The sequence below is a fragment of the Haliotis rubra genome, unplaced genomic scaffold (genome assembly GCF_003918875.1).
Source record: "Haliotis rubra isolate DU_JTF1 unplaced genomic scaffold, ASM391887v1 Scf1136, whole genome shotgun sequence".
In the NCBI taxonomy this organism is placed as follows: domain Eukaryota; kingdom Metazoa; phylum Mollusca; class Gastropoda; order Lepetellida; family Haliotidae; genus Haliotis; species Haliotis rubra.
Genome location: NW_025765044.1, coordinates 122,177 through 148,813, shown reverse-complemented (window position 1 = coordinate 148,813; position 26,637 = coordinate 122,177). Strand labels below are relative to the sequence as shown.

General features: G+C 41.4%; 2 protein-coding genes across 2 annotated transcripts; both read left to right on the top strand.

The window, feature by feature from the left end:
- The first annotated feature begins 498 nt into the window (after positions 1–498).
- Positions 499–10,087, top strand: LOC124292339. The gene is made up of 6 exons (XM_046729435.1): positions 499–834; positions 3,535–3,711; positions 5,580–5,636; positions 5,868–6,040; positions 9,099–9,266; positions 9,917–10,087. Exons 1-6 carry the CDS (start codon positions 774–776, stop codon positions 10,085–10,087), a joined length of 807 nt encoding a protein of 268 aa, XP_046585391.1. The 5' UTR covers positions 499–773.
- On the top strand, positions 9,038–25,531 carry LOC124292332 (helicase-like transcription factor). The gene is made up of 23 exons (XM_046729420.1): positions 9,038–9,266; positions 9,917–10,083; positions 10,809–11,508; positions 11,994–12,068; positions 12,997–13,165; positions 13,748–13,878; positions 15,356–15,638; positions 15,873–15,939; positions 16,198–16,277; positions 16,964–17,264; positions 17,316–17,425; positions 17,941–18,050; positions 18,586–18,729; positions 18,929–19,076; positions 19,880–20,015; positions 20,388–20,567; positions 21,302–21,432; positions 21,844–22,034; positions 22,944–23,054; positions 23,229–23,341; positions 23,905–24,085; positions 24,643–24,723; positions 25,339–25,531. The coding sequence occupies exons 3-23, from the start codon at positions 11,419–11,421 to the stop codon at positions 25,489–25,491; spliced, it is 2,985 nt and encodes a 994-aa protein (XP_046585376.1). The 5' UTR covers positions 9,038–9,266; positions 9,917–10,083; positions 10,809–11,418; the 3' UTR covers positions 25,492–25,531.
- Positions 25,532–26,637: the final 1,106 nt, after the last annotated feature.

Below are 26,637 nucleotides of genomic sequence, written 5' to 3'. Positions count from 1 at the left end.
TGCGTACATCTTGATCTGTACAATATTTGTTTGATGTTTTACTATATTACAATATTACAGCTATATGACGAAGGTCTGTAAAACTTTGGTTGGACCTGACAATGAAGCCATTAAATTCCCGAGAAGCAACGATTTGTAAGATGAGTAAATGTGTTGTGGCAATTTTTATCATGTGCGTGTGCGTGCGTGAGTGCGTGCGTGTGTGTGAGTGTGTGTGAGTGTTATGTATTCAATGGGATGACTGTCACAAGCGACTGACTGACTTTGATATTTATCTCGAATATTGTACCTTAGTATTTTAGATGAACTTAACCTTTGCCTCCAGAGCATATAGGTGTTACAGAACCTGTTTTGGGTATAACAAAGTGTCAATGGCCAAATACAATTTTCACAGTGAAAAGAAGAGCGGTTATGCATAAAATTGACTTGTTGAATACCGATATGATGGTATTTTTTAACAGACACGGCGTGTCAGATATCAGTTGATTGACAGCTCTGTAACTTCCTGGTCCATACGTACAAATGTAGATTAAGATGAGAGTCCACCAGTCCACCAGTGCACGGGGCGGTGGTGCAGCCTTGTGGGTAAAGCGTTCTCTCGTCACGCCGGGGGCCCGAGGTCGATTCCCCATATGGGCACAACGTGTGAAGCCCATTTCTGGTGTCCCTCCCCGTGATATTGCTGGAATATTACTAAAAGCGGTGCAAAACCCAACTCACTCACTCACCAGTGCACATATCTGTGTTTTTGTGGAACATTACCTGATCAAACCATGCAGTTATCCGGCGTACAAGAACAATATGAAATGTCAACATTCTCTGTTGACAAGGAAGGTAATTGAGGTCACATGTTTGTTACGGTTTTGTTGATGTGGAATATATAGCTGTAAGTAATACAATAATAATAATTCATTTATATCCATCTCACTTGTTGATCACCGCACGCTATAATCACAAACTGATTATTATTACCCCGAATAACCCGAGCTGCCTGTCAGGCGCTAGAAGGTTAATAGCCACATGACTTATCCCACCGGGTACCCATTTTCTGTTGGGTGAACAAAAGACAATTTTGAACAAACTCACGTGCCTAAGGTGAGACCACGTGCACCACATGTGTTTCGTACAAGAGCAGCTTTCAAAACGTTTTATGGAGGACATTGTCATATTTGAGGCATAAATGACTAAAATGATCTTCATTTTGACCATATGTGGCGTTCTTTTTCATGTGTTTGTTACGGGTACCATCGGTGAGACTGGATTTGTTCCCTTTTTTGCGAACACCTAGTATCCTCACTAGTTGATAGTGCTTTATAAACGCTTACTCGTAGGACACTCAGAACCCGACACTTGTTCCTGCACTTGACAGAAGTTTCTTGTGCATGTGGGAAAGGTTTTGTCGCTTATATTCTTATATAAACCAAGAATTGTTCCACTTAGATTTTACTTATGGTTTCAATGTTCAGGCGCTCTATTTTTCCCTCTTAGGATGTCAATCTCAACGGCACGTATTTTTCAATCTCAACTCCCTGGGGATCATACAACTCTTGCAGCCATTTAATCGCACCAAGTTAATGTGGCGGTTCCATCCTAACGAGGTAGCCATTCACAGCTGAGTGGACTGGGACACATAATCACAGTACTTTGTCCGCGTTTACTGCACGCTGTTGTACCCGCAACTATTTCATTTGAGACCGATGAATTGCTCACTCACACAAAATCTAAATAGTCCCAACAAATACAAATTTTGCTCAGTCACATGAAATTGACAGACACCCTAATAAAAAAGACAGGTAATCAACAAGCGGGTGCAGTGAAATTTCAATTTCACACGTACACTTCGCACACCTGGCTATTCTACCAGCAAGTGGTCTCTCCCTCGGAAGAAAAAGAGAAAAGTAACAACAAAGTAATGATCGTTTGTTGAACAACTTTTTTATTGAGGTGTCCAAAATTATGAGACAAATCATCAGGAGTTGGTCTGTCGATTTCATGTGACTGTACAAAGTTTGATTATGTTGCATTTATAAGATTTTGTGTTAGTGAGCAATTCATCGGTCTCGGTCTCAAATGAAATCAAACGGACTATAGGTGTTTGCACGTATTCATGTGGGCACCATCTGGTCAGTTGGACGTTGGAGCGTCCATGCGAAACTGTGGCCATGATACCGTTACCGGTAAGAGACTGACTGACTGAGTTTGGTTTAACGCCGCTTTTAGCAATATTCCAGCAACATCACGGCGGGGGACACCAGAAATGGGCTTCACACATTGTACCCATGTGGGGATTCGAACCCGGGTCTTCGGCGTGACGAGCCAACGCTTTAACCATTAGGCTACCCCGTCGCTCCTATCGGTAAGAGAGCACAAGCTACCCTGTTTTGCGGACATATTTTGTCAATATGGTAATCAAGCTGTGTTTTGTGGATACGGGTCCTTTTCGTGAGACAGAATTACTCATTTGACGTTTGCAATTGAACTGAAACGTCAATAAACGTCAACTTGTTACCCTGGTAACGAGTGATTACCTGGAATATTTTCAAGTCCCGGTTCCAGCGTCATAGCTGAAGTATGTACCGGTCTTTACATCTAGCATGCTCTTATACTGCGGGTTATGGCGTTACGTGGCTAATGAAAGCGCATACATTCGTGGAACAACACGTGTTTCAGGACATAGTTTCCTGGAAGGCTCGTATAACATTGTTATGTATATACGTAGATACGCACCCTAAGAAAGTAGGACGGTATTAATTGCACAAACTAGGTCATAAAATCGTTTAAATTCAATACTGACAATACCTGACGTCAGTCAGTGAATTTCTATGGAAACTAAGATGTCATTCATTTCGCGGCTATGGCTGAATATAACGAGGCTATTACCTGCGTATTTTCACGTTTAACTGCCAACATATTCTAATATATGATGTAGTACCTTACCTTACTTGGTGTTTTACAACATGTTCCGTCCAATGGTGACAGTTGTTTGGAAAGAAATGAAAAATACTCAAATCTGTTTTTGTGGTGCAATATTTTTGTCGCCAAATCAGATTCAAATTAAACACTTCCTCTAAGCATAGAACCATAGAACGATAAAAGAAAGTATGTTTATAAAGACTGGTACTTAGTGTAAACTCGATTGGCTATTTTACTACTTCCTTGTACAAGTGTCCACATGTCATCCGGTATGACAAGCAAAGACAGAATTCGAAGCTTGTGTGTTTGTATGTGTGCGCACGTATAGACAATCTTAGGATGAGGGGAAAAAATCAGGACAAATAGAAGAGTAATACTATAATGACCCAGTACGGATAGATTTTGTTCGTATGTCACACATGTTTACAGTCTAAGTAAACTTAGCCTCAGTATTATTTGTTACATATTTGGTCATAGGTCGCTCAAAGGTTACCTGACGCGACCTTCCACAAGGTTTTGTTAGACTCAGTATAGCAGTGTAACGAATAATACTGAGGCTATGTTTACTTAGACCGGACATTTTTGCATTGTTACATTCGGTTTGCTTAACTTGGCCTGCAGGAGTTGAGAGCGAATATGGCCTCGACAAGGATGGGAAGATATCCGGAGTGGAGGGGCACACTGCTGTCCGTCAAGGCAACACTGTAGTCATAGTGGAACTCACAGAAGACACACAGGACGACGAGGGTAGCACAGACACTGGCCAAGACACCTTCGCATTATCTAGACAGAAGACAGGTACAGTTAATACACAATGTCATTAAAAGATATGTCAAATGTAAGATATGTTACATTTGGGATTATACTTGCGATTATGGTACTTTTGGGGTTGGGTCTCATCCGGAATTCGAACCACACTGATAGAGTGAGGTATCTTATCGCCAGCACACAAAGAAAGCGATCTAAACCACTCAGCCATCACTTTTTGTACACCTCTGACAAATGTGAATTGGCACCGCCCCCATAGCCGAGGTTATGAATGTAAATGTAACATGTGTTATGAAAACTTTCTTAGTAAAGTGCATATTCTTGAAACCACGTTCGCAGGCAGAGGGAGGCACCTTATCGCTAGCAAACAAAGTCTGCCATCTAACCCTCGCAGCTACCAGATTGACCACGTACTTTATGTACCCCTATGCCACGTGTGTAAATTGACACAGCTCCGATAACTAAAGCTAGGAATACACAGTGCCTTTTCAAAAGTGCTCAAATGTAAGGTATAACTGACACACTTTCACTGACAGACTAAGAAATCCATCTACGTGGTTTTAAGCTTCATGTGTATTGTTTGGTCATAAGTAATGAGGGTTAAGAAAAAGGTTGGAGTTTTCCCAATACTTCTCTTCTTATTAGAAGCCCTTGTATAATGTTAGCTTTGATAATAAATAGGCATCCCCATGGGCACAGATTGTACTCCCCATCTTGCTGACCGTTTCTTGAGCACGTGAATTGGAATTTGTCCCCTGACAAAGTCAAAACAAGATACTTTCACCAAGAAACTTTACGTAAACTATCAATGATTTGATATCGTCCAGTAACCATGGCCACTTCCCATTTACTGATTTATCAACCTGAACCAGAGAAGGCCAGTGACACTTCCTCAGAAATGCCTCTGAGATGACTTTGTGGCTTTCAGGGCAGCATTTTTATAATCTGTGTTTTTCATCGCCCGACCAACTCTTCTAATTTTATTGCGCTATCCCCGACGGCCACCCCCAAAAACAAAAACAAAGCAAAAACAAAACATAAACAAAACAAAAATCATACAAACAAACAACAAATAACAAAAACAAACAAAAAATAAGTAAAGAAATCAACCGCTGACTCGAACCTAAAACGTACCACCTCGTCATATAAAATGTTTATCTTTTAATCAGTCGCTGCCACAAGTCCAAAGAACGCGAGACATTGTAATAAGAATTAAAGAAAATGAGAATCAAGAACGTTATTCGGATAATTTTGTCTTTATTTATTTTTGCCCCCGATCGACCGACACATGTTCAGAATTTGGTGGCTACGTGAAAGGTTCAGTATGTACTACCCTCTCGGTAGGCTTAATGGTGCTTAATCAAGCTGCGTAGGTCAAGGAATTGACATGGCTCCAACTGACATGGCTCCACATGAGTTTATGATGTTATTCATTGGTTGGACATGATACTCTTACCTTTTTCTGGTATCCTCACTATTATAACCGCTTGTTTTAATGTAACGGGAATCGTACAATGAAATTGTAATGACTGTGGGAGAGACGGCAACCCTGTCATGGCCCCTAGCTGCTACTGCTTCTAGTCCTTAACCGAACTATGTGGCCGTTCCACATCATTGCAGATACTCCTAACCTTAGTTAAAGCTAATTAATATATATAATAAAACAAGAAATCTGTAGCCGACGTTAATGGTAAACAGAGAATCTTTGGTGGTAATAGAACAGCTTTTTCACAAACACAGAAAAAATGCCTTTAATTGACCATACTTTAAGATAATATTACAAAGTCTGCTAAAATATTGCAAATGTTGTTGTTTTTCAAATGCATAATTACATATATATGCATCTGTATTTGTTTTTCATACTCCACATGTACATCATACGATTCCGTATATTTCAGGTCATATCCAGTTCGTCATCGGGTGTATTTTACTTGCTACCATCCCCCTGATTATAAGTATGTATTTTGTGCATGCTCTTGTGTGTTACAGAGTGATGTTTGTGTGCTGACATGTATACATATATCATCACCTGGATACGTATGTGTAAATAATTGTAATGATTTTCATGATTATGTAGTATAACCACTGATTAAATATACAATCCAATCCCAAGTTTACGTTTACATGTTATTCCAATACCATCATGGTGTTCATGATTTAATTATGAGCATGTACATTTGTCTCAGGGGCCATGCACATTAACTCCTGTCCGGGTGACGCCAGACTGGGACATTACATGGTGGCACAAGGGCTTGCTTCAATGACCATCTCGATTGTATTTGCCATACGGTTTTGGTGTCGCTGTGTTCGACGACCGACATGGCTGTGTCTCCTTGCTAACACCGGACTCTGTATCTACGTATTGCTCATTTGCGGTTGGTTTTCATTAGCACATTCATCTTCGAAAGTAAACATAAGGATTCCTATAAACTATTGTCGTAAAAGTGTTGATAAAGTTTATCATTAGATGTCATTTTATTAGATGACCATTTTTGTACGCCAAATGGAATCTGTGTGAAGAGCGGTTGTTCTCTCGCAGTAACGCTCTTTATTCCATAGTGTACATTCCCTAGGACGGGGCGGTGGGGTAGCCTAATGGTTAAAGCGTTGGCTCGTCACGCCGAAGACCCGCGTTCGAATCCCCACATGGGTACAATGTGTGAAGCCCATTTCTGGTGTCCCCCGCCGTGATGTTGCTGGAATATTGCTAAAAGCGGCGTAAAACCAAACTCAGTCAGTCAGTCTAACCTTGATCAAACAACTTCTGAGCAAGAGTGGTATGGCGCTCTTTGAAACCCTGATACAAAAAGTACGCTCGATTGTATCTCAAAAGTGGTGAAATGTAAACACCAAAGGCTGGATATGTTGGAATACTGCTCGACATGAAAGGAAAGTTGACTATTGGGAAGTTGAAATGATTCCTTTTGTTTTATAGCCTTGTGTCACTCTGAATCTTTATGCATAGATCTAAATATGAAACAATATAGAACAAGTTTTATGGATAACAACTTCTTTATTTCGTGAGTGCGACGTTTCGATACAGATTCTTGTACCGTTGTCAAGCAAGAGTGATACATGAAGTGTAGGAGCTGCATATATATACTGTATATAACAATGAAACAACATAATAGACAAAGGAAACAACATAATTGCCATGATTGGCTAAGCAGTAAGCTGAAGAAGCCAGTAAGTACACAAAGGATAGTGAATGGAAGCCAGAGATGTAGTTACAATGAGATGTTTGAACAATAGATGCGATGTTTATACAATAGATTGGGCTTGGTGGAGGAGTGGATCATAAGCTGATGGATGCCATCGCATCTATTGTTCAAACATCTTAGAACATCTATGTACCGAAAGCGTAAGTCAAACTTCTTGGTCAAATTACCTTGTTTTGATTTTACCAACCCAAGTAGAAATTCTGATTCATATGCATAAAGAAACATATCCGCAAGGATGGGAGCACAATTAGTACCCATGGGGATGCCTACTTCTTGGCGAAATGTGTACCCCCAAATTTCACAAAGATGTTATCAATGAGAAATTCCAGCATTTCACATATTGTTTTCTCGGTAAACTTCAAGTGACATTTGCTTTCATTTTTTTTACAAATTGGTCACGAACCTCCGTACGATATGTACGAGGGTCGGTCAACAAGTCCTCGATCTCACCAAGAAAATGATACAAATGCAGCTGTTTTTATGTTGTTGTTTTTTACATATTATCTGTCAACCTCAAGCAAATTAGTTTTGCTATGTTCCAACCTCACGATCCCCATTTTGTTTGACTTTTTATCTTGGTACTTCCCCAAAAAACAAAATCTGCAATAAATGCATCACAAATTTCAGGAAACAAAATTTGAAAGAAACATTTTGTGTGTTTGGGATAGGTAGAAGTCCGCTAGAATCAAGCCTAGATATTTAAGTGCATTAAAAAGAATTTGAAACTACAATCACTTGTTAAAGTTTCTCCCTTTCATGTTTACTGCAAGAGCTTGTATTGGAGAGCCACTACCACACCCCACACCCCACACCCCTTTCAGAGGGTGGGCAAATGTCATGACTGTGTACGACAGTGAGCGAATGACTAGTTTTTCTTTATTGCACATAAATGCCTGCGCCTAAATAAACAAACATCTGGGTCGAGCTTGTCAATGGTGTTATGTTATAAATCTATCACACCTAGGTCAGAATCATGTCAGTTAATACACATTAACTGTAATAACATGGTTAAGCCAAGGTTCAAACATTTACATAGCTTCATTTCATCCTGGTGAGTATTATCTGAGTAAACATTCTGCCTTAACAAACACCTTTTCATCATCTTTTGTAACCTTAAAACCGTGTCTAGCGAATATACCATCGAATCCCCGTGTCAACGATTAACCATAATCCTTCATACAAACAAGGAATTTTTAACATGAGGATTCTCAAGATCTTAAAGGATTTGCCTGAAGTATTACAATCCCCGAAAAGACTGACTGACTGACTGAGTTTGGTTTTACGCCGCTTTTAGCAATATTCCAGCAACATCACGGCGGGGGACACCAGAAATGGGCTTCACACATTGTACCCATGTGGGGATTCGAACCCGGGTCTTCGGCGTGACGAGCCAACGCTTTAACCATTAGGCTACCCCCACCGCCCCATCCCCGAAAAGAACCAATTATGTTAAAAGCACTGCACCACTCAACAGGCTCAAGGAAACCTTCATTCCTAGACCCACGTGGCAGTTTCTTTTAAGTGGTGACCATCATAAGTTATAACTCCCTTTTAAAGGTTAGGGACAATTTCTTGAAAACTAGTTCAAAGTCGAACTAGATAATGAAGAGATCAGTCAACCCGCTCATATATTAATCAATTCCAGCACATATATTCAGGTTTTGAAACTCATAATTATCCTTCACTATTTTTTAAATTTTAATTTTGTTGAACACAATTATCTAACTGTGAACCATTCACGATGCGATGGTAGCTTGCGACAATTTCACATCTATGCTATGGGACTTAATACAAATTACTTGCTAAGAACGCCTAGATTTTCGAAGCTCTCCTAGTGTTAAGATGATCGTAAGTGCCATACATTAACATTAACTTACGACTTTCTTAGTTCTGAGAGAGCTCCGAAAATCTTGGCCCTGGGCCCCCGTTTCAGAAAGCTATAGTAGCGCTACGACTGTCGTAACTCCTTTACCGTAACATAGACTTAAGACAGTGGTAGCGGTACGATGGCTTTCTGAAACGGGGCTCTGCTTAGAACTAGGGTGGGGGCAACTCACATACTTACGAGTGTCGTAGAGTTACGATCGCTCTGTTGAACGGGACCAAGATATTTATTTGACAACTTGTTCATACCAGTGCAGGTTGTGATGAACAATGGACATGGACATCGTGAACCTGCCTAATTCGATCACTCAGGAGGACCTGGAAATGCTGAGGACCTGGATGGCGGAGAATCCTAACATCACTGACGAGTTTTTCCAGAGCGAGGACTCACATGCCTCGCAGGCCTCCCATGTTTCAGATGCTGAGATGCTGTTTGGAACTCTCACCACCAGCATCTCAAAGTCGCCAAGATGTGACAATGTAAGTCCACCAATCGTGAGTGAGTGAGTGAGTGAGTTTGGTTTTACACAGCCTTTAGCGTTATTCCAGCAATATCACGACGGGGAACACCAGTAATGGGCTTCACACATTGTACTGATGTTGGTTATCGAACCCGGGTCTTCGGCGTGACGAGCGAACGCTTTAGCCACTAGGCTATCCCACTGCCCCTCCACCATAGTGACACCAAACATGGCAAGGTCCTTACGTCGATCTATGTTGACGTAAAGCAGTTGCCAATTACATCACCAATGTTGCTGAAAGAAAGCTTATGATCATCTAGGACCAGCACTAGTAGACACCACCTTTTTTTTATTTTTACATATTATAGTCTAAACAACGCACGCAAGCGCAGAAATCTCCAATATGTCTCAATATTTTGTGGTGGCATTCTTACTGAAGGGCAGCAATATGTCCTTGACCTTATTTTCGAGAAAGTGACATCTTGTCCTCGATCAAGAAAACACTTTCAGAACAATTCTTTACATATTCCAAGTGTTACGTATGATGTCCAACCAACAGGCCATGTATGAACATACAATATGTAACCTTTAAGCTGGAAAGCAGATTTTAAAGCTTGAGAGTAGCTTCTTTAATCTGCATCACGTCACCTTCTGTTTTGCTGTTTCAAGGTGAACAGCCACGAATCTGTACGCCTGACGCGGGAGTCGAGCATCATGGGTAGACGCGGAACAGTCAGTGTCTACAACGCCGGGAACATCAAACTTGGTAACCTTAGACCGCCGCTGGATGAACCCATGACAACCATCTTAGATGACCGTGTAGCTAGAATTGAGGCGTAAGATACACTTGTCATATGGCATCGATTATTTTGAATTCCATTTTCTAATTCTATATAATAGTAATGATGATAATAATAATAATAATATATTTTTAAAGCGATTAGTATCCATCTTTCTAGTTGCTCACTGGCGCTGATTATTATTACCCCGGATAACCCAAGCTGCCTTTCAGGCGCTAGAAGGTTATAGTGACAGGAGTTATCCCACCGGGTACCCATCTCCTGCTGGGTGAACAGAGGCAGTTTTGAACAAACTAACTTGCCTAAGGTGAGATCACATGTATCACACGTGCTTCGTTGTGGCGCAGGACTGAAGTCCTAGAAACTCTCAGGAGTCCACGCTACCAAACACGGCCACCCATCCAATGACTCTCCGCGCCCATCGTTACTTAACTGTAACTGATTTGTAGCCTGAGCTCTATGCACAGGACCACACGCCACCACATATAAACGATAAAAAAATTTACTGCTGCATGCGTGGAACTGGTTAGATTGTCATTGTAGTGACTGAATATATGTATAATGCGTGCGATGTTCAGAAAGATGAAACACTATTTCATATGGACTTGCTGTCATTGATGTCACGAACCAGACAATACTACCACGGTGATAGTATCGACATGCTACAACTAATTACAAACAATGGCAGTCTTAAGATACATATGTAAGTCATGAAGGTTATCATTATATGACCTTGACACTGATAACCTTTATTTCTTCAGAGCTACCCTGGACGTGAGTGCTAGCTCTGACCAAGAGGTGCCACTTCAACTCATATTATATGGTACCACTGCTAACAGACTCCGATGTCAAAACATTCTTCAGGATGCCGAGGTAGATTTTGACGGAAATACTGAACCGGCCTCTGACAGATCAAATGAAATTGACCTTACCAGGTCACCCGACATGTCCTTTGACAGGTCACCGGATACGACCTTTGACACGCCACCTGATGTAGCGTTTTACAGGTTACCTGAGTTACCGTTTGCACGGTTACCGCAAACTTTCGACAGTACACCACCTACTCCATTTAACATTACACCCAGGCCACTCTTGTCCAGCTTACCCGTACCAGTATTAGACAACTGTTTACCCGGGACTTCCGGTGCCACGTTGCTTGGTTCATGATCAGCCCACGAAGAATTACCAGAACCATCTATTGGTATTTTAAACCCGACAGTACTTAACAGCTTAGCTGAGATAGATTTTTCAAGCTCCACGGAGAGAGCCTTGGACAGTATAGCCCAAATAAACTTTGGTATTGAACATCAAACCGAGCCAGTTGATCTCACAACACATGTCGGCCCTGAGGTCGAGGCTACAGACTCAACGATGGAACAGATAGCATCTTGGTACACCAATTTCGAACCCAACCCGCATATAGCAGTGGACAGTCATCGAGAAATGGAAGCCCATGATGACGTAAGTTGACACTAAAATGTTTCGCTGGTAAAAATATTCACCTAATAACATAAAAACATTTGTTCAGATCATAAAACCAGGATTATATCATGCTAAACAGATTGAGTATTCGTTAGCCACCAAAACCAACAATATTTCCCTTGGTTAGGCAAATATAAGTTCACGAGTCTAAAGAGCATGACTTGATTAAACTTATATGATATTAGAATTTGTATAAAGTTTTGTTTCTTGGGAACAAGGTGCCTTATTAAAATTACAAAGGTGCCTTTCAGAACCACCATGATGATCCGGGTTACAAGAGGTTTCGAGTACTCTATTGCTTGTCGTAACATGCCACTAGAGTGATTGCTCGTCAGGTGTAGTTTGCACGGTTTACACGTTGGCGTTGCCTCTAATGGCAGCCACTGGGTTTGTCTGATTAAACTTATAAGCTGAACACAAATAATTCAAACTACTTTCATTTCTGATTATACTTTCCTCCTCAGATTAACAATGATATCGACCGCGTGTTTGAAAACCTCAATGAAGGTGACAAGACGTCAGAGCAGGAACCGGCAGAGGTGGGTACAGTAGGGGTGAAACGGTACGCTCTTACCACGGTACAGTACGTATTGCGGTACAACCTTCGGTTCGGTCCGTTTCGGTTCGGTATATGAGATATGATCATAATACAAAAAAGAACGAAAATGATTCAATTTCTAGACATTTTGAAAAAGGTTTAACAGGTTAATAAAATGACGGCACTAAAACCGAAAATACAAATTTTGGGGATTGCATTACGGTATTCCTAACCGAAGGTAAAATACCGTGGTTCTACTAATACCGCGGTATACCGTTTCACCCCTAGGGTACAGTATGTACAGTCATGTACAGTAACATACGGTTATAACGAACTCAAAGGGCCATGTACATGCCATGTATTGGACATATATTTGTCTTGTAAGGTCATGAATAGGCATGTGAAACAGTTCATATAGCCATATTCCACCAGAAAAGGTCTTCACACACTGTACCCATGTCGGGAATCAAACTTGGGTCACGAGCGACCGCTTTCATGACTAGGCTAGCCCACTGCCCCCGTCATGAATACATGCGTGACGAAGAGGCCCTGGACTGGCATGTCTCATGGATGGATACTGATAAATCATAGGTCATCATAGATCCACCGACGATAATTAGCAGGCCTAGCATAGAACAGTGACTGGTCGCTTGGCAACATTGAAAGATGTATACTTAGATCGTACAAAGGGTCAGTTGTCCATATATGTAACAATATACGGAGGTAATATCTTACAATACGTCTTTCAAATTGTGAGGGAGGATTTCACTTACAGGCTTTTCACAGGCATTAACAGTATGTTTTTAAAACTTACGTCTGTATGAATAAACTAATTGTAAGACACAATTCCAGCCAGGTTATGATGACTGTAAGCCTCAATTGAAATATCGTTTCTGTGACATTCTAAACCTCTCCATGTGCCCCACCAGGCTGTGGGAACGCCCCTGTATCCCCACCAGAAGCAGGCTCTGTCCTGGATGATGAGTCGGGAGAATGGCGACCACCTGCCTCCTTTCTGTGTGGAGAAGGCCAACGGGGAATACCTCAACACATTGCTGAACTTTTCAACGCCAGAGAGACCACCCAGAATCAGGGGAGGTAGGTCTGAGGATAGACAAGATGATGGAGACAAGAACATCCAACACGTGTAACATTCCAAGGATCTACAAGCACCCATCACATGTAACCTCTTTACATTGATCCAAGAACGTCCCATACATGTAACCTCGTTACATTGATCCAAGAACATCCCCTACATGTAACCTCGTTACATTGATCCAAGAACATCCCATACGTGCAACCTCGTTACATTGATCCAAGAACATCCCATACATGTAACCTCGTTACATTGATCCAAGAACATCCCATACATGTAACCTCAGTACAGGGATCCAAGAATCTCACATACATATAACTTCATTACAAGGATCCAAAACCAACCCATACAAGTAACTTACAATACAGGAATGCAAGATCACTCCACACATGTAGCATCATTACAAGGATCCAAGAACACCCCATACATTTAAATTACATCACGCGTACCCAAGCACGTACTCCCATACATTTAACGTACATTACAAGGTTCCTTGTTATCATTTACCAGTGATTGAGAAACGGTTATGTACATGTTTATATAAATGTATGAGCACCTAAATGATTTCATCTGCCCCCAACCAGGCATTCTGGCTGATGATATGGGTCTGGGGAAGACTCTGGAGACGATCGCCCTGATACTCACCAACTTTGTCAACAACCGATCCCTGGCTGTTCCTGTTCCAGGCAAACCCAGGCGAGGGAAAGAAAATAAGGTGTGCAATCAGCGGTGACGCCTATATAAACATTCACTGTGAATCTGCTCGTTTTTGAAAGTTTATTCCTAATTTCTGTTGACCATTTGCATACATCTACCTGTTATAAAATCATGTTGTTCGATATGTATAATGAGGAATAGGGTGGCTTTTGAGTAACATCAGGAAGTCATATCACTATCACCACATCTCACTCGAGTGCTGTCCGATTTATTATGTGGACGGCGGAATCAGTCGATTGGATGTGAATACTTGTTATCTGTCATGATAATTTGCATTAAATGATCAAATGGTATGACAATAACCTTGGTGTCTGTAAATTGAGAAGATCGCCTCTGTGGTTTCACCGATAGAGCGTCCACCGAGAGAAGGAGAGATCCTCTTTGCCAATGGGTACTAAAGATACATAGCATCCATACTAAGAGATATTCAGCTAAGCCAGTGTACCACCAAATCCCAGTCTAAAGATTAACCATAATCCTTAATACATGTACAACCAAAGAAGGATTTTCTAAATATTCACAGAAAGTAGCTGAAACAGGAATTATTACTAATGATCTCAGTACCTCAAAGATTTTGCTTGAATTTTGTAATCTCAGAGAAAAACAGCTTAAATTAATTTTTCAACTTTGTACATCGCTATCTCACATGAAACTCTTAGGAAAAACTTCGTTTCTTGATCCATGGGGTATTTGTCACCAAACGTGGTGACTATATATTACATTACATTACAACATTCAAGCCGCAGCAGATCTTTCTAAAAGTATTATGGTTGACACGTGGGTGACAAATTTGACGCATCGACGTAAACTCCTATTCTGACCTGATCATATGTCCCTGTGTACTACATGGTGTTCAGAGCTACTTTCATAGGGGCCGTCATAAAGGAATGTCAGGGCACGTGATTGCGTAGGTCACGTGATTGCGTAGGTACATCTTACACCCATAGAGAAAACATATTGTTGGGTGACTCATTGTTTGTTTTAAGCTAAGCAACTTTAGTAGAAGAGTTTCATGGAGAATATTTTATAACTATAAATACTGACCCGCGAGTAATATATCAACACATTTAACCTTCCTTAATGTGTACTTTAACAATTGGATGGAGCCTAGTTTTAAGCAGGATGTTCAATGTATGAATCAGTGCATTCTTCCGGTGCTTCCGACAGGACATGACATGTTGACATTTCAGGAACACCTTATACTAATTTGGTTATACAACAGAGTTGTCTGCCCTTTCTAAAGTGTGGAACACAATGGCCCAATGGATTTAAGCATCCCTCATGTCCCTTTGAATGCTGAATGCTGGTTTGAATACCAAATCTGCCCCAAGTTTGATTTCAGTCTGTGAGCACGTTCCTCTGGTTCATTGTTCCACCACGGTGGAAAACTTCTGTGTCTAATGCTTTCTCAAATTGCAAGTATATCTGCTACTGGGGGTAAAGAAATACCGTAAATTATGAATGCGACGTTACAGATTCCGTCAGAGGACTCACTTCACGATATAAACTCTGACCTCGAAAGCAAGATGAAGGTCGAAAACAACAACGATGAGATGTTTGAGCGGCTTCAGAAGGTCGATGAGATTGTCACAAAGATGGAAGAGGGGAAAGAACTGCCCAGTTCAGAAACTGCTGATCCTTCCACACACACCCCTGACATACAACCATCAACTGATAAGACGAAATGTGGATTAGGGAGGCTACGTCTCATGGAGGCAGACAGTTCCAATATTGAGACAATTGATGCAGATAATCCGGGTAAATATCTCAAAGTTAGGGACACAGACTGACAGAGATTATTTACAAAGTCTTTCCTAGCGAAAGCGATATGCATTTCAATGAAACGTTTTCAACGTCATTTTCTACAATTGATAATTGCTCATTGCTCAGTTGTGTGGAAAATAAGTTGAATTTTGAGAGGTTTTACTATTGGAAATGTGATAATCATGTGCACATATTTATGGACATCTTTGTCATCATTATTTTTAACAGAGACCCAAACAGCCAACCAACACGTGCAAGACATGGAGAAACTTAAGTCCGTTTCATCCCTGAAAAGGTAATTATTTTGAAACAATGACCAAATACTGATGAATGGTGAAGCGTTGAAACTGTATCACGATGGCATGGCGGGTGATCCAATCAGTTGGATCATAGGAAGAGTTCTTCATGCTGGTCAAGTGCTATAAATACTAAATATCTATTGTGACCCAGTACTAGCCCGAATTACACACATTCGTAATATATTCTGTATCAATTGGTTCCAAATATTCTGTGATGTGCCTGTCGTAACGGTGAAGGTAATGTTTGTTTACAGCTCATCAAACGAACAGGGAAAAAAGGTTATTTTAATAGATTTCCAGGAACAGCCTTCTAAACGAAAGAGGCAAAGATCATGTAAGTTTAATAAACTTAGATTACGTTTGATAAAACGTACATCATCTGTTTCTATCAATGATGACACGCTTATGTTTTTGTTATACATTTACATTTGATTAAACCAGTATACCATCATCAAAGAGATTGAGGTGGACATGGAAGGTATTGATCGATACATTGCTACGTTCCTTGTATACGATCAGATAGTGCTGCCGATCGCGAGGTAGATATCAACTGCTGTACAGATTTACGGTAGATTGATAAAGCATCTGCGCGAGAGTTGTCTGTATATGTATGCTAAATGAAAGCTGCCGATGCTCCAGATGCTTCATACGTTCAGATGCTGCAGCCACTCTATGTAATTAGTTGCTGTAATCTCTGAAAATGCGGGGCGATGGAGCAGTTTAATTCTTAAGGCGTTCACGCGAAGACACGGGTTCGAATCCGCAGAATGTATGAAACCCATTTCTTGTGTCGCGATGTTGCTGGAATATAGCTAAAAGCGGCGAAAAACTAAACTCACTCACTCTAAAACTAAACTCACTCACTCACTCACTCTGTATATATTGACTCACATTTTGTACGTGTTTACGAAACTTTACCGACGTTTTCGTCGCTTTATCTCATGTACAGCGATACACGCAACATCCACTGGTGTGTCAACTCTTCATGTTGTAACACTGGCATGTTTCCTTACGTTCCAGCTATCCCTCCTTCGAAATATGAACAATCAAAGTGGAGAAAACTGCATCTAGACAGATGGAGTGTAGACAAGGAATCGCATAGACACTCAAACCCACAGGATAGTGTAACATGTGATTCTGATAGGAAGAGTAGAGAAGACGTCGCGATGGACGACGGTAGTGACGACTCCGGTACTTGCATGCAGGACATCACCGACGATGTCAGCAAAGTTAACTCGGAGGATACTGACACGGATCTTAAGCATCCTGTCAGTAACAGTGACGCACAAAACACGTGTGGAGAAGGACCTGTGACATTCAGTGATGATGATGATGATGATGATGATGATGATGATGATGATGATGATGATGATGATGATGATGATGATGATGATGAACTTCCGGATGCGGATAGTAAGGAAGAGGAGGATGAGATTGGGGAGGAGAAAAAGGAAGTGTGCGATGCAGACTCTGACATGAAGGGTGAGATTCAAGGGCGAAAGTATGCATTAACCCACTGCTACTGGCGTTCATACTTTTAATTTAATTTAATTTGTAAACAGCACTGTTTTGGGAACAACCGATCCCATTCCCGAACAAGACATGCTTTGGAAACCCTTCATGTAGGGCTGGTAGGATTCCTGGACAGACAATCTGTGCCAGTAGAAAGTGGCAACTTGATGGATCGGGACCTCTGGTTTTGTGATTTGGTAGATTGTGGGTCTTTGCGTAGGACGTAATATGTTATCAGTTATGTTTTGTCTTGTCAAACATCAATTATTTATATCTGGAATATTGCCGTCAGTATAAAACAACAAAGATGCAAAAGAATCCGTCTGTAGTAGAACTAAGTAATTTGTATCTACACATTCCCTCCATTACAAAGTGGCACCATCCGTTGGGTTCCGATACCTTTGCTATAAATGGTGTCCAGTATTAATGTCAGATATACGCAGTTGTGACATTTGTTGTAGACGTGTTTAATTCCTTTGTTTCAGACTTCATGACTGCCAATCACTGTGATGAGAGAGGGCGTACTATCAGCAGCGACTGCGACCCACGGTGTACCCTGATTATCTGCCCCTTGAGCGTTATGAGCAACTGGCAGGTGAGGGTACAAAGCATCCATCAGAATGTTCACTGCATGATTGAATTTAACGTTGACCGAATGCATGCAAACTGCATTAATACTCTCACATACATACACAAAACTATATATATGGTTTTGAATACTTCAATGCTGTTTTCTTTCTATGGTCCACTGAGCTTCTTCAGTTCACATTACAACTGGTGGATTTCTAGCCACGCAACCCGTGACTGGTCATGTTGGAATAGTGAATACACGACCCCGAACTCAGAAATGTACCTGAAGAAAGTCACATAATGAACGTCAAAGCAGACTCACAATTATACTTTCTTATTACAATAAATGTCATCTGAACCTGTGAATTTCCGGCAATAGGAACGCTTTTAGAGAACAAAAGCAATGGTACAAGAAATGTGTGTGGGGCGTCACTGTGTGTTACTGTGCGGTATTTAAGTTCATTATTAGGTGCCTGTAAAAAAACAGAAGACAAACTACTGTTAATATTATATGGCAATTGTTGCACGGACCAGACTTTCATTTATTGTACTGTATTCAGGGTCAGATTGAAGAACACGCCCATCCAAACGTCCACATTGACGTCCATCTTTACTATGGCAACCAGCGATGTAAGGATGTCAATCTTCTCAAGCAGAAGGATGTAGTTATCACAACGTACGGCATACTGCTGAGTGAGTTTAAGGTAGGTACGCTGACGATACTCCCTGCAGATTAATCTGGAATGCATGCATCATAGACGTACCTGCATGATTACTGACATGTCAGGTATCCTGGTGATAAATCATGATATATACTGACGATAATAATTCATTCCGTCATTCCAACTCATCGGAAGGTAGTGAATATATTTCTGACAGCATACGGGTTGTTGCTTCTTTCAGGAGTACCTAACTAAGGGAGCATCCCCTCTGATGACGACTGAGTGGCTACGAGTTGTGCTGGACGAAGGTCACTACATCCGGAACCCAAAAGCCAAACAAACCAAAGCTGTGCTTACACTTCAGTCACAACGCAAGTGGGTGCTGACAGGTAACGATGACAACCACTGAGGGACCGTTCACTAAGCCCCCTTCCCCCTGCATGTCCTGTACAACTGTACAAATTAATAACACTGCACCCCTTCCCATAATTTTCAACATAAACTTTTAATATTTTCATGTGCAAAATTGCTGACAACCCTCCCCCCCATGTTAATGTGTAAAAAATTGATGACCCCCTACCACCCCAGAACGAAATGGGTGACTCACCCGCCCCCTCTTAAAATCATAATCACCCCACTAGCAATAAATCATGAACGGTCCCTATTGATGCGTTTGTTACACAAATGCACCCATCATGTATTCAGACATCTCAGGGGCGGTGGGGTAGCCTAGTGGTTAAAGCGTTAGCTCGTCACGCCGAAGACCCAGGTTCGATTCCCCACATGGGTACAATGTGTGAAGTCCATTCCTGGTGTCCCCCGCCGTGATTGCTGGAATATTGCTAAAAGCGGCGTAAAACCATACTCACTCACTCACTCACTCACTCACTCAGACATCCCAAGTCATCTGGGTAATGGGATGTACACCACACAAACGACAACATCTCTCTAGCCACCTTTAATGCCATGATAATGTTTCTGGGATTTGCAGCAGTATACACGTACTCAATTGGTTCACCAAAGTTGTAAGCGTATAAGTTGAACATCATTTCGAGCTTTCCTTCCACATAAGCCTTCTACGCAGTGACAGAACTAAATTACTGTTCAAAACGGAGCTTGCTTCACACTTTCACCCACACTATCATTGTCGTCTGCAGGATGTTCTAAATGTTGACTGTTCTCCGTCCTCTAGGTACACCCATCCAGAACAGGATGCTGGATCTGTGGCCGTTGATCAATTTCCTCAACGTGACGCCTCTCAATGAGAAACACTGGTGGCAAAGTTTGCTGGAAAAACCATTGCAACGTGGGAAGAGGATAGCCTTCAGGTAGATACTGGGCACTCGTGTTCCAACTGTTGAACCCTTCCATACGCCATACTCTGGACGTAGTAGTCGTTTGTATCCCGGAATCATTTTAGATGACACACCTTTTCAGGTTAGCTTGACAGACTATTTATGTCCACATGAACGATCAATACAATCATGATTGAAAACAGTGCTATAGAATGATATGGCCCTTCTTCGGGTAGATACTAGGCACTCGTGTTCCAACTGATGAACCCTTCCATACTCTGGATGTTAGTAGTTTTAGATGAGACTCTTGTTCAGGTAGTCTTGTTAGACTAGTATTTTATGTCCACATTGTATGAACGATCATGATTGAAAACATTGCTATAGAATGATATGATCCTTCTTCAGACGTGTCCAACACCTGATGGGTAACATCGCTATGCGAAGGACAAAGAACACCCTCGTAGATGGAGAGCCCCTTGTGAAGCTGCCCAAGAGAGAAGTGTACATGGAGCGAATCAAGATGTCGGACGAGGAGAGCAGGAAGTACAAGTCCATGGAGGAGCAGGGGAAGATCCAGATCAAGAAGTAAGTGGAACTGAGTGTTATTCCTTGTTACTGCTACATTGCTGAGAACACATAGGGAATCAAGTAGTGGTCTTCAGAGCTTCTTGTCCTGTCTAAATTGACGTTCTCCTGACAAAAAGAAATCTTTTGTCCCGATTATATATGATTAATATCATACAAAAACAAATAAACATAAATATTTCGTAAAGCCTCCATTGCAATATGAAGCCGCTTCTGATTAACAAGAAGGGTTCCTCAAGGATATGGGCGGTGGGGTAGCCTAGTGGTTAAAGCGTTGGCTCGTCATGCCGAAGACCCGGGTTCGAATCCCCACATGGGTACATTGTGTGAAGCCCATTTCTGGTGTCCCCCCGCCGTGATGTTGCTGGAATATTGCTAAAAGCGGCGTAAAACCAAACTCAGTCAGTCAGTCAGTCCTCAAGGATATAATGGATATTGTAAGTAATTAAAAGAGTATTATTCATCATGACTAGTGAAATGATCCAACTTTACAATACACAGAAGAAGAAGTAGGATTGAAACAAATCAAATATAGTTGAAAATGCATACAATGGCGGGATTTGCATAGGGACTACAGTTTCAAAACTGATCCAACTTTATATCGGAATTGAAAAGCCCATTCCTGGTGTCCCCCGCCATGATATTGCTGGAATTTTGCCCAAATCGACGTAAAGCTAAACTCACTGACTTGTATCGGAGTACAGAGGTAATCACGACTTGGTTCTGTTTCCCAGATATGTTCGGAACAACATGCTGCTGAAGAAGTATATCCTGGTGCTGGAGATCATGCTCCGGCTGCGACAGATGTGTTGCCATAGCTTCTTGCTGCCTGACAAATCTGATTGCATACCTAGTGAAGACTCGGGTATGTGCTACGACTTTATATTTATCAGTATCTATGTGATGTCCACTATAACATCATGTTACCAATTACCGTGGTGTATGTGTATGTAAAAATATCTTTATGAATTGTATTCCAAAGAAAGTATGCATACGGTATGCCAAATATCAGCTTGGATGCATTTAAATACTATTCCATTTATTTGCATACCGTGCGATTGGATCATGCTCCTGTGGTCCTACACTTTACCTGTAAACAAAACAGTTCAGTTCTTCTCAGTAGTCTTTGTTATTTGCTAGAGTAACAATCATTGTAATCAGAGTTCCCTAGTTAGTGAGGGTTAAAACTTGGAAATCAGCCTTCTTAAACTTGTCAAATATCTGTCCCGAAATATGGCTGGTTTAAGTTTTACCATGGGATGGTGATCGTTTTCAGATTCCGAAGAGGAAGACTTCGAAAAGAAGCGTGAGACTCTGGTTAACAGGCTGAAGGTCATCAGCGAGTCAGAGGAAGAGTGCTCTGTGTGTGTCGACGTCCTGAAGACTCCTGTGATACTACCATGTGCACATTACTTCTGTCACACATGTATCCTCAACGCCATCAAACACATGGAACAAGCAGAGAAGGTACGCATCTTTTAACATGGATGTCAGATAGTCCTTCAGACCACAATATACACACTGTATCAATATCAAAATCACACAGTCTCCTCACATATGCTCTGTTGTAGCCATACTTGTTCCTTCCATTCTGGGCATAACCTGGTTACTATATTTTTTTTTCGAGTCATGGACAGTTTGAGGGTCCTCGACATTAAACTGGGGGTTCTGGGGTCAACACTGTACAAACAGCAAATATACTACAAAGTGTGTGTGCAACCTTCCTTATGCATATTGGAGAGAATTACTTTCTTTGGATCGATACTCAGGATATGAGAAAGGAAAGTTTAACATCTACTGTCCGAACGTTGGTTGTATTTCTCAAACTCTCCAAAGACTGTTTGTTGGTAGATGCCTTCTTCCAGCCGAAATCAAAATCAAAATGGGGTCAACGTTAATTGTTTTCAAAGCAATTAAGGATGCCAAAGTGGCATCCCATAGTATTATCAACTGTGCGTAGCGTGTGAGGGATGACATCATGCAAGAACAATTGATGGTTGGGGGAGCTGAATGTCTAGGTCAAGTCAGCATTCCGCCTGACTGATACGACCTTTTCCTAAACGCTGTTCGCTCACCTGTTCGCTGTTTATCAGTGATTCATTAACAGGTGGATATAATACAGTTGGAATCGTACAATGGACTGTTCCAGCAGGTAGTTCTTATCAGATAATGACTGGGGGAATATGTTTGAGCTTTTGCTATTATCATCAGAACAGAAGTATCAGATGACTCACAAGCACATGTGTCAGTAAATCTGTTTCAGCCCTACCGATGTGTGTCCAGAAGGTCTCACAATGTATACTTTTTGCGTGTATTCTTTTCATCTTTAGTGTAAAAACGTTCCTCATCGACATTTCTACTTTGTTGTTATTCCAGGGTTCCGCTACCTGCCCCTTGTGTCGAGCACCGATATCAGAGGACCAGATAATAGACCAACCAAAGGAACCCGAACCACAGATCTACGGCGACTGGAAGTCAAGTACAAAGGTAATATTCAATATCATAACGAGTAAACTTTAAACCGCAACCATGATTTTCCAGGTTAATTAGTTGTCAGTTGTCAACTGAGCATCATGACAACCACATACCAAGATGATTATCAATGAAACATAAAGTGATAAGAGTTATTTGTCTCATGTCTGTCTATATGCCCTGGTTCAGGTGGATGCCCTGATGAGTGCCCTGGTGAAAATGAGAAGCACCGATCCATCTGAAAAGAGTCTGGTAGTCTCACAGTTCACCTCTTTCCTGACTCTCATGGAAACACCACTCAGGTGAGATCTTGCTCAACAAGCATTACTTAGATACCAGGACCAACAAGTACCACTATACCTAATCCAAAATTTCAAATGGGAATATATAGCTTTGTCCCCCGCCGCACAATGAGCCCCTTATTTTCAAGGTCACCACGTGCCACTTTTCAAACATTGTCCCCCAATGCCAAATTCGGTGGGAACCTAGACAAAGTCGATCTGGGTGACCTTGACCTTATCTTCAAGGTAACCACGACACTTTGACCACTTTTCAAACTTATGTAAACGCGATATCTCATAAAACATTGCACTCAGTGTCTTCAGTTATGTCGACAGCCCACATTGGGTGATTTTGCAGACACCGGTCATTTCAGGCATCTTGTATGTGACCCAAAAATAAAAAGTAGTAAATTTTTAAAAAAATATTTCATTCTTCTTTAGCGGCGGTGGACATTGCCATATTAGTGGCAAACACTTGCTTTGCCTGGTCCGATTAACGGAACAGATTTGTCTCTTGTGGTGCTTAGATATCACATATAGACTATTAGAAAATGCTATTGATTGTTCTTTAATTTCACCTGCAGGGAGCTCAAGTTCAAATTCGTGAGACTGGATGGTAAAATGTCTGCCTCGCAGCGCATGGAAGCTGTCAAGAAGTTCTCTGATCCCGAGCCTGGGTCGCCCACCATCTTCCTCATCTCCCTCCGTGCGGGAGGCGTGGGCCTCAACCTGACTGCTGCGTCCAGGGTGTTTCTCATGGAGCCGGTGGGTAGCCAGACTTCAGCCAGTTCTCAATTTTAGACCACGTATAGACAAGGAGAAGAGCAATCAGATGGTTTGGAGTAGTTGAACCAACAGGCTAAGCATAACTGATAGAACTGTTTTAGTCACACAATGATGTTCAATCTAAAGGAAAAATCAAATATAAACGTAACACACTCATGACATCGATCCTTACATCATATCCCAAATAATGTATCTGTAATATACAAAGGCCATATGGTTTTCATCAATGTTATGTCTGCAAATAGTAGGTAATCTCAAGTAAGAAACCTTGCTTGAGAGTACTCAATTCTTGTTTTACATCTTCTTTCAATATAATATCAGCAGCCGTGGGGTACCCTTAATGGTTAAAGCGTTGGCTTGTCATGCCGATGACTCACTTTCGATTTCCCTCATGGGTACAATGCTGAAGCCTATTTCTGGTGACCCCCGCCGTGATATTGCTGAAAGCGGCGTAAAACCATACTCACTCACTCACTCTGTCTGTGTAATAGCTAACAATGTCTACTGTGTAATGTAACCAAACGTGTGATTTCCAGCACTGGAACCCGGCCACGGAGGAACAGTGTTTCGACAGATGCCACCGCCTGGGCCAAACCAAAGATGTCATCATCACAAAGGTTGGTCACGTGTTCCCTTCTCGGAGCATTCCATTTAGGGTCTTGAGGAATGCTCATGCATTGGCAACCATTGCATATGTAGAAAAAGCCAAACCAGTCTGGGTCTTTCTAGATAGTTTTATTTCAAACGCCATTGATGTTTAACATCTTTCTGTAACTATACTATTATAGCACCATACTTTGCGTCGTTGGTGCGATGGGGTAGGTAGCACAGTGGTTAAAGCAATCGTCACGCTGAAGACTCAGGTTCAATTCCTCACATGGGTACAATGTGTGAAGTCCATTTCGGGTGTTCCCCGCCGTGATAGAGCTGGAATATTGCTAAAAGCGGCATAAAACTTGACTCTCTCACGTTGAGTCGTTAATGGAAGTTCAAGCTACAACCTCTATTTACGTCGTCTGTATTTACTTACTCTGTACATAGTGATCATATCAAATAATTAAAAAAAGTGAGATTGCAGTCTGGCTTTTAATGTATGTATGTTAATGAATCAGAGACTATTAACACAATTACTTATATACTTGGGTAAACCATCTCGATTCGTGATAGTAAATATCTAATAATACTCTTTATGTGATGATCTTATAAGGCGTGCTGTGTATGTGCTGTTTCAGTTCATATCTGAGGACACGATTGAGGATCGTATGCTGGACCTCCAAGAGAAAAAGAGAATGCTGATGCAGCAATCTTTCAAGAAGAAACGGACGGCCACTGAGAGGAACGAACAGAGGACACGTGATATCAGAAACTTGATGAACATCTTGTGATTCACAAAATAATGGACACACTGCTGTCTGTTGAAAGACCCGTACACCTTTTGGTTGTACTCTGAATGGGAATCTTATGACCTATGTGTTACATTAACACGTATATGGATATTTAACCACGCCCTGTGGTGAACAGACTTCACTAACCTTCCCTAGAGGCCCCTGGTGACTTCATGGACATAACCTTCTGAAAGAGAAAGCATGGCGTATGAAAGATTCGTTATTTTGGAAAACACCGGCATAAAATATAACCGATCGAGGCCACAGGCCCTCGTGTCTTTGCGAGTATTAAAGATTTTATAAACAAATATAACAATTTGAGATGACCCCCGACTCGAATTGCTTCACAGTACAATACATCAAGTACAATACATCATGACAAATGCTTCACAGTGCAATACATCATGACAAATGCTTCACAGTACAATACATCATGACAAGATGTATTGTACTGTGAAGCATTTCAAGTCGGGGGTTATCTTAAAACCAATATTTTTTAAGTCATTAATCTTCGCAATGACACGAGGGCCTGTGATCGGGGCCTATGTTCATGAAACTTACGAAATTCATATCCACATACGAACATCCTCATACTGCATCCACATACGAACATCCTCATACTGCATCCACATGACTCAAACATCCTCATACTGCATCCACATGACTCAAACATCCTCATACTGCATCCACATGACTCAAACATCCTCATACTGCATCCACATGACTCAAACATCCTCATACTGCATCCACATGACTCAAACATCCTCATACTGCATCCACATGACTCAAACATCCTCATACTGCATCCACATGACTCAAACATCCTCATACTGCATCCACATGACACAACCATCAAACCAACATTCCACAAACATAACATCAATTTCAAACCTATCTGATCTATATAAAATCATCATAACGTCACGTAAACCCTGTAGGGATGGTGGGGTTGCCCAGTGGTTAATGCGTTCGCTCGTCACGCCGAAGGTTCGATTCCCACATGGGTACAGTGTGTGAAGCCCATTTCCGGTGTCCTCGGCCATGATGTTGCTGGAATATTGCTAAAAGCGGCGTAAAACTAAACTCGGTCACTCATCCACCCTGTCCTAATGTTGACGCTGGTTGTTGGTGCTCAATTCGTTCGTG

Coding starts and splice junctions, on each gene's coding strand:
- LOC124292339 (XM_046729435.1), top strand. CDS start 774: ATGCAGTTATCCGGCGTACAAGAACAATATGAAATGTCAACATTCTCT. Junction 5,637..5,867: donor TACCATCCCCCTGATTATAA/GTATGTATTTTG, acceptor CATTTGTCTCAG/GGGCCATGCACATTAACTCC. Junction 9,267..9,916: donor AGTCGCCAAGATGTGACAAT/GTAAGTCCACCA, acceptor TGCTGTTTCAAG/GTGAACAGCCACGAATCTGT.
- LOC124292332 (XM_046729420.1), top strand. CDS start 11,419: ATGGAACAGATAGCATCTTGGTACACCAATTTCGAACCCAACCCGCAT. Junction 17,426..17,940: donor TGCAGACTCTGACATGAAGG/GTGAGATTCAAG, acceptor CCTTTGTTTCAG/ACTTCATGACTGCCAATCAC. Junction 18,730..18,928: donor TACTGCTGAGTGAGTTTAAG/GTAGGTACGCTG, acceptor TGCTTCTTTCAG/GAGTACCTAACTAAGGGAGC.